Here is an 8,422-nt window from a genome sequence, read left to right as displayed (position 1 = left end):
CCTGATTTCTTGTCTTTCATTGATATTCAATCATGCACATGCGATCCCAACTTCAAGCTGAAGGCTGCGCAAAGGCCCTGATTGAATACCTATGGCCTTGATGATATACAAGTAGTAAACATATCTTTTGTTGATATAAATCCAGTAATGATCTAAAGTTACTAACTAGGTAGGCTTTTTAGTCGAATGGGATTATCCAACATCTTTGTACGTACATACATTATAATGAGTTAAGTGTTTTTTTAAAATAAAAATTTGGAAAATTTAGAAAAAGAATCTGCCATACTTCAACCTCCATGTGTAGTTTATCACTATGTCACACAATTCACGGGTGCTACTATCTTAAATTCGTCCATAAACCGTAAACATCTAAAGCATCGTTGCCAGTCTCTACGCTTAAAACAACAGTCTACAGTAAAAAGTCTCCGCCTCGAATAAGTCTTCTCCCATCATGATGCTGTTTATGGAAAGAAATACGGAATGTCAATTCATCCGTATTATGGGCATAAACATGGGGGCTATTTGATCCTGGGCCCTTCAAATGCTTCAAAATACATAGGTAGCTGTCCGAATTATTGTCCTACGGCACGGCTAGTGAAGACCCTAAACCATTTTCCCATCCGACCCCACATCATCTCAACTTCCAAGGTTCCAGGTTTTATCTTCTGATTCCTAGCAACTCACGGAAAATGGTTTCTTTCACTTACCAGAGTCTGTCGAGGAAGCCCAATGATAGTATCACTCGCATGGTCCGTCTTTTGCCAAACAAAAACAAATATACTCCTATCGAATGCGATATATTCGACTTTGATTTATCGAAGGAGGTCGAGCTCATACCTATGAGGCACTTTCCTATTGTTGGAGAAGTAGGGCCAAGCCCGAAGAAATGGCATTGGGTGAATGTTCATTTAATTTTACGAAGAACCTTCACGCTGCTCTAATCTACCTCCGAGACAATCAGCTTGAAAGAACGCTATGGATTGATGCGATATGTATCAATCAATCTGATATGAGCGAGAAGGTTAAGCAGATCTCGCTTCCGAGGTCATGCGGGCGATACATGCTCAAGCTACTCAGGTAAATGTTTAGCTTGGGGAAAATAGCCAAGAAGGAGAGAAAGCCCTTGTGGGGATTTATTCCTTAGCTGAACCAGAGAAAGATCAAAGACATACAGAAGGATCTATTACAGAATACCGTGATGCTTGTCTTAAGCTGCTACAGCGAGATTAGTTTCATCGGATCTGGGTAAGAAAACATTCTACCACGTAACGGTCGATTATATAAAATACTAATCACAGAATACAGGTACTTCGAGAAGTCGGCGTTGCACGATCTGTCTGGGTCATATGTGACTCTGTTCAAATAAGCGGACAAGCTCTCTGTGAAGGTTTTGGTAAATCGAAACTTCCACTGAACTTTTTAACCAGAATCGGCTCTGTGGCATATCTCATCAATGTTACTCCATTCCGGCCCAAATACAAAACTGATTCAGCTGGCTCCCTATCTATAGGAGAATTAATCGGTTTATATTGCAATCGCCAGGCTACAGAACAATATGATAAGATATACGCATTGCTCGGTCTTAGCACCGATCCAAGAGCGCCATCCCTGCAACCAAACTATGAAACCCCATGGCATGATATTTTGAAGAATGTCGCCAGGTATAACTTCCCAGAAAGCTCTATAAATACGTGGAATGGCATAGAATCTGCTATCATTGAAGGCAAAGGATGGATACTGGGCAATGTCCGCAATGTCACAAATGATAAAGAGAGATATGGGCATCAAATAATTACAATTGATTTCAGTGAAACGGCCAAGACAGTGCAATATGATGAGAAATGGGAGTCTGTATGGGTTCTTCGAGCTTGTGCGGAGTTGATTCAAGATGGTCATATCATCTGCCTAATGCAGGGGCAGTCTCAACCAAGCATTGTCCGATTGTGCCATGATCACTTCGCAGTAAGTGAACCTGCCGTGACGCCCAAGAAAAGCAATTGTATCCTGTCCTCGGAAGAGAACGACACAGCTGACCCGCAAGATATTCTTCTACGATGGAAAATACCCACCTCCGAAGTGAGGACAGAGCTGGAGGACTCATTGTGTCTAATACAGATGACACCCGATTTTCAAGAATCGGATGCCAAAACACAGTCAAGACTGAACTAAATAGCGTCGATCATGGCAGATATATTTAGGCAGGTGCAGGAGTCAAACCGTTCAGGAAAATTTGCCTAAAAGCAAGGCAATAGAGCGCATCGCTGAGCAAAGTGGAAAATATGTCTCAAACATTGAAATGCTCATGGCACTAGCCAGTTATAGCGAGCCTCACGGAATTACTGCTATGAAAACCATCTTCCAACGACGAGGAGATGGAATCGAAATTCCCGAAGAAGTCGACCAAGCAGCAGTCAGGAATAAGTCTCAAGCATTCAGAGTTATGGACTTGCTTTTGGAGTATGGTGGGCAAAAGATTCCAATTTCCGAGGAAATCCTCGAGGCGGCAATTAATCATTATTTACATACTAATTCCCTTCACGTGATATTGATGCTTTTACTTAAGCGGGGGAAAAGCCTGCCAATATCCGAAAGGGTGGTCGTGGTATCAACGATGCATAACAGGATTTGGTGGATTCGGATTTTGGATATCCTCCTGCAAGTCTTTGGGGAGACTCTCCCAATCTCTGAAATAGTGAACCTTACATCTATTGAACCCCTTGGCACTAAGATAAAAGTGTCAAGGAGCTCATATCTTTCCATAAAGCGCATGTTCCGGGTGAAAAAAAACTGGAAGGTCTGGGAATTGAGACATCCACTGGCGGAAAATTGGATACTAGAAATGTTTTTTCCAAACCCCTGAGTTGAGTCTCTCGATGCCAAAGATTTGACGTCACGGGTACCTTCACATTATACTAGAATATGTTGCCACATTCAAATTTTCATTTAATCAAGAGTACTACTTCGTACTTAACCCCAATAGATCCACCCTGTGCGCATGGAACGTGGACAGAGAATACTTCGTGGTATATACCCAAATATGCAACATGTTAATAATTTAAAGTATTCGCAGGTAAACCTTGGAAAGATGCGAGTCGGTATCTCACCTGTAAAAGGACAGGCGAGATAGTGTATTGCATGAAAAACAGGCAATAGACAAATATAAGAGTAGAAATAAGTACACTGGATGAAGAGGAAACCAGATTGAACATGCGAAGGGCCATACATCTCTGATGATGACCTAGGAGACAAATACGAAGGGTGTGGCATCTATGTTTACTGTTTTACAGGGATGCAGCAAGGGAGTTATGGTCTAAGAAATGCAGCCGAATACATTAGAACACAAATTGTGTTCCACTAAACCGAGCAAAAAAAAACGAGCACAGGGCAGGGGGTAATAAAATGTAAACTCCTTTCCGATGAAACGGGGACAGGGGGGGGGGGGTGTCTTTCGAGGACAGAATCCATATTGCGAATTTTCCTCACAAAGACAGAATTATTATCATAAGAACAGCAATACAAGTTGAAAAAACCGTTGCTTGGGAACTTTGCATCTACAATCTTTCCAAAAACATTCCTTCCTCCTCACAAGATAGCCTTAGCTTAGACGAGCTGAGCAAGAGCGTAGAAGACAGCGGCGATACCAGCGACAGGGGCGGCAAGACCGTTGGCCATAGCGGCGGAAGAGCTGGTGGAATCGGAGCTGCCGCCAGAGCTGCTGGAGCCGCTCTCAGTGCCAGACTTGCCGTTGGAGGTGGTGGGGTTGGTGTCGTTGGTCTTGCAAGTCCAGGATCCACGGACATCGCTCTTGTACTCAGACTTGAGGTCGCTGCAAGAGAAGGTACCGTTGGAGGACTCGACGTTGAAAGCACCATCGACACGGGTCAGGGAGCCGAACTTGAGCCTAGAGACAATTCATGTTAGCATGCTAGTCTATCTTTTCGGGAAGGGTGCATCTCCGCCGTGAGAATACTTACATGTAGAAGTTACCAGTGAGGTCAATGGCACCGGAAACAGTGGAGAGCTTGGGCAAGTCGATCTCCTGCAGCTTGTCGTTGCGGCTGATGGAGATACCACCGTCGACGGTCTTGAGAGCGGGCAGAGAGACGTTGGTGAGCTTGGTGTTGCCAGTGAAGACAACGTCACCAGTCTCAGTCAGGTCAGGGGCGTACAGAACATCGAAGTCGGTGTTCCAGAAACCAAGCTGACCAGTGAGGGTCTTGAGCTTGGGGATGTTGATGCTGCTGATGTTGCGGAAGGTCATGGAGGTACCGTTGGTCAGGTTGGGCAGGTCAATCTCAAGGCTGTCGTAGTTACCCTGGAAGTTGATCTGGCCGGTGGCATACTCGAGGTTGCTGATGTTGCAGGACTTCAGGTAAGAGTTCTCGGTGATGTCGAGCTGGCCGACCTTCTTCAGGGTGATACCGTCCAGGGAGGTCAGGTGGGTGTCGATGATGTTGACATCGCCGACATCGGTGATACCGGTAGTGAAATCCAGAGAGTTAACACCGGGAAGAACCTCCCAGTCGATGGCACCAACGGAGCTCAGCTTGGCGAAGGAGAGGGTGGTGAGGGTAGTCAGGCGCTTCAGGGTGAAGTTACCAGTGATGGTCTCCAGGGAAGCAGCAGTGATTCCAGTGACGTTGGCACCGCCGACACAGGTCAGAGTACCGTCAATCTTCTCGATGCTGCCGAGGTCCAGGCTGCCGGAGTAGGACTCCTTGATGGTGATATCACCGTCAATGCTGGTGCAGCTGGAGATGCCGCTGGCATCCGTCTGGGTCTCGATGGTGGTGTCACCGCCTATGTCAAGATTCAGTCAGCATTGGTAACCAAGACCCATGTTTTCTATCTCTTTTTGTTCATTTTGCGATTTGCTTATTTTCCTCCAGGACGCGAAATCAAGGTGTACTCACAGTCGCTGCTGGCGAAAGCAAGCTGGGACGCAGCCAGAGCAGGCAGAATGTACTTGATGAAAACCATGATGATGATTACTCTGTGGACGCGACCGTGTTAGATAATTGCGCTCGCTGTTCGGATAATGAATTCAGGGGAATTCAGAATCTCAAAGAGAATGAAGAACGTACCAGAAAGGATGCAAATTAATAAAACAGGTGAAGAACGAGTGGAAGAAAAAGGCCTCGGAACGAACGAGAGGCAATGGGGGAGAGAGACTTCACAGAGAGAAAGAACGAGTGGACAGGTTTGAGAGAGAGGGGAAAGAGAAGAAGAATAAGAAGTTTGGGGAGGAGAAGGAAAGGAGGCGTCTTGAGTGGAGACCGTGTGTACGGCCACATACAGAGTATAAATACGGGTACCGCAAAACAAGATACCCAAGGGGGAGCGTACAACACAATACCGCATCCGGCTTTTTCCATGCAGTCAAAATCCCCCAAAAGCCGGATTTCGCCGTTTTGGGCGGGTTTTCGCTGTTTTAGTGCTGCTTTCGTCACACATCGTCAACTTGCCATTTGTCCATGCATGGCCCCCTTTCTCCATCCAGTGGATCCCACACTAATCGGCTGCTGGATTTTGGGTCATCGTTCTGCAAGCACTATCTAGGGATAGGAGATGCGAGATAATGAGTCTTATTCTACATACTAGTACCCGGAACTATGAACTATGTACTGGATCTAGCCGTCGAACCCCATGACTGACAATCTTGGAATGTTGTTGTGTGAACTTCTAGAACTATGCCAGCATTGGGTGGCCAGGACTTGCGTTCGTGCAGGAAATTGCCACTCTGCATTAAATAGTTGTACAACCTAACCTGCCTATTGTGCTGGTGTATGTACCTTTTCGGAGCTAGCCTCTGTTCATGTAGCAGCAATTACTATATACGTATACTTATTCGTATACTCTTGAATACCTGCGATAATGAAGGCAAAATGTGATGCTTATGTATAGGTAGTATCTAGCTACATAAGCATAGCATTATAAGATTAATAAACCCCAACCGAGATTGAGCTTTGAAGTCAATGCTAGCTGTTGTGTAAATAGATTAATTAAATACTGCCTTTAATTTACTGCAATTTTACCTCGATTCTCTAAGAGGCTAAGTTTCATGGCCCCATAAGCCGTATCTATCAAAAGTTGTCGTCATCTCTGTACTCAAGCTCGAAAATTCCCCTGATCAACATTGAATTGACCAGACTGAATCGATTTATGGCTATCATTGGCAATTCTACACTCTGATCTGATCTATTGTAATCCCAATTTTTCTTCCTCACTTTCATAGCTCCGCCTATGGAGCTTACCTGCTCAATCATGATAATGATCTTGCGCTTGGATGGTCGATCTAAATTTCAAAAATAAAAAACAAAGAAGAAAAAAAGAAGAAAAGTCAAGCATCAACGGACCCGCTGCTCACCCCCCCCTGCCGCTATCATCCATGGCCCCGGCATGTGCGAGTCTCTGATTGGCACGCTGGAATGATTTACCCTCGATTAATGTTAATCCTCGTTGCGGTCCGAAATATGAATTTCTATCTGAAGCAAAAGGTACATATCCGAGTTGACATGCAAATCGTATGTGGTTTTGTATCATGGAGAAAACAACCAGCCGACACATTAATTTGATTTTCCCTGACGCACAACAATCAATCTCCCTAGCAACACAAGGAGTTCGTCTTACTCTGTACAGATTGCAGATGTCTCTATACCGTGGCAAAAAAGGACATTAGGATCGCTGTGTTACGGGAAGACTAATAGCCAAGAAGGATCTTTCCATTTGACTGATTGAGACCCTGCATTGTAATAGCCAACCAGGGCTGGTTGTCCCGGTCGCAGATATGATACATTCATCGGCACACATGTGCATGTGCGCTGGAGAAACAACATGATTGTTTCGTTTCATCGTGGAGACTGAAGTCCAATGTGTTTTTTGTTTTGGATACGTACACCAAATAAGAGATGAAGAAAAACGAATCAATCTGTTTACGACTATTGATTGAGTCCAGGTCCACTCCATTCCCCTTTCATTGAATACTGTACAGTAGTTGCGACGATCGCCCGCCCAGACTCAAGCTCCCAAGGCTCGTGATCTGCATCGTAGGTATGGAGCTCATGAAAGTCGTCTCCCAGCCCAATTGAGCTGGAAGAACCATCGTGATATTATTTATGGAGCCCTGTCTCTCTAAAAGACCCTGCCAAGCATGTCATCAGCCATAGACCACTTGGCGTGATATCAAAATGGGAGCCTATGAAGTTAATCAAGCAGGATGGTCACATCGCGCATTTCCAATAATACGCACAATACATCGGTATTTTTCCAGTATGGCCCGGCCTGTCATTACACGTAACGGGTGTTTCAGATCGCTGGACGGAGCCAACTTCCTCCGCTTGGAGGCGCCATCGCTCCACTCTGACAACCATGAAAAAGGATCCGCTAATATCGCTAGAACTTCGGTTCTGATATCGACTTGAAGAGTTTTTACTTGACAGAATTAACCCCGGTCGCATTGGCACGGCGAAAATTACCAAGAACGCCAATCAGATCGAGCTATTTGTTGTTCATTACCTGATTCGGGACTGGGAACCTCCCAGCACCAACAACAACTCAACTCAGTCCGGGGGACAAAAGTCCTGCTTTCTCAAAAACCTAACGCCACAAATATGGGTACCGCGCGGCCCTAACGACAAGACTAGTCTTTCTTTGTGATCCAGCTCTGGCTGTTTAAACTATCGTCGGCTATCATGCGCATTTCGCCTCGCATTCCACCCTGCAACCTGACAGATCGGTTTCTATTTTCCGTCGTCAGGAATGGCAGTCTGGCACTTGCGCGGATCATTTCATCTACCGTGCGGAGTGGTGAGAACGTAAATAAGGGGGAGGCTGGGATACATTCTCAACACGCGACCGAATGAAACAAGCCCAACAGACATACTAGAATTGAGCATATTCCTCTGAGGTTGGGCAAGTTCCGAATACTGTAGAAAACTATACCGGTTTTAGCTAGAATGAGTTATTGATCATGTAGACTACACACCGTTGGACGTTAACTTAGTTTTCATTCGGTCGCACCGACAGTTTTGCATCTTGGTTCGAACTTGGATAAGGAGTACACGACACCCGTTGGAGATCTCCCTAGCCTGATTCTGAACCGACACCTCTGGTTGGCGGATCAGTTTTTACAAAAACGTGGACCATTGAATTTGAAACCCACTTTCATGCTGGTTATTTTTTTTTTCTTGGTTCCTTGGACTTTTTTTTTGATACTGGTGAAAGTTTCAAGTGCCAAGTTCATTTGGTATCCGTTGGCTGCTGACGCAAGCCCATGTGCACTAGCCGGAACCTGGCCTTTGTTGTCCAGGCGGCCTGTACGCTAAGACATCACTGATGGCTAGCCGGGTCCTTTTGGTCCTTTGTTGGCATTATAAACTGCCCCCAATGTTACCTAGGTCACTATACGTACCATCTTTTCACT

General features: G+C 45.3%; 3 protein-coding genes across 3 annotated transcripts; 2 read left to right on the top strand and 1 right to left on the bottom strand.

Moving 5' to 3' along the window:
• Nucleotides 1–1,198: 1,198 nt before the first annotated feature.
• On the top strand, nt 1,199–2,169 carry N7478_006856 (uncharacterized protein; the record flags this gene model as incomplete). Its single annotated transcript, XM_056923070.1, has 2 exons — nt 1,199–1,245; nt 1,299–2,169. 2 exons carry the CDS (start codon nt 1,199–1,201, stop codon nt 2,167–2,169), a joined length of 918 nt encoding a protein of 305 aa, XP_056781107.1.
• A 127-nt stretch (nt 2,170–2,296) lies between these two features.
• On the top strand, nt 2,297–2,619 carry N7478_006855 (uncharacterized protein; the record flags this gene model as incomplete). Its single annotated transcript, XM_056923069.1, has 2 exons — nt 2,297–2,462; nt 2,564–2,619. 2 exons carry the CDS (start codon nt 2,297–2,299, stop codon nt 2,617–2,619), a joined length of 222 nt encoding a protein of 73 aa, XP_056781106.1.
• A 981-nt stretch (nt 2,620–3,600) lies between these two features.
• Nucleotides 3,601–4,980, bottom strand: ecm33 (GPI-anchored protein Ecm33; the record flags this gene model as incomplete). The annotated part of the gene is made up of 3 exons (XM_056923068.1): nt 3,601–3,901; nt 3,975–4,800; nt 4,914–4,980. 3 exons carry the CDS (start codon nt 4,978–4,980, stop codon nt 3,601–3,603), a joined length of 1,194 nt encoding a protein of 397 aa, XP_056781105.1.
• Between the last annotated feature and the right edge of the window lie 3,442 nt (nt 4,981–8,422).

Source organism: Penicillium angulare (assembly GCF_028827245.1).
Source record: "Penicillium angulare strain IBT 27051 chromosome Unknown utg000004l_segment0_segment0, whole genome shotgun sequence".
NCBI classification, from domain to species: Eukaryota; Fungi; Ascomycota; class Eurotiomycetes; order Eurotiales; family Aspergillaceae; genus Penicillium; species Penicillium angulare.
Note: the sequence above shows the minus strand (reverse complement) of the source record. Positions and strands in the feature narration are given on the sequence as shown.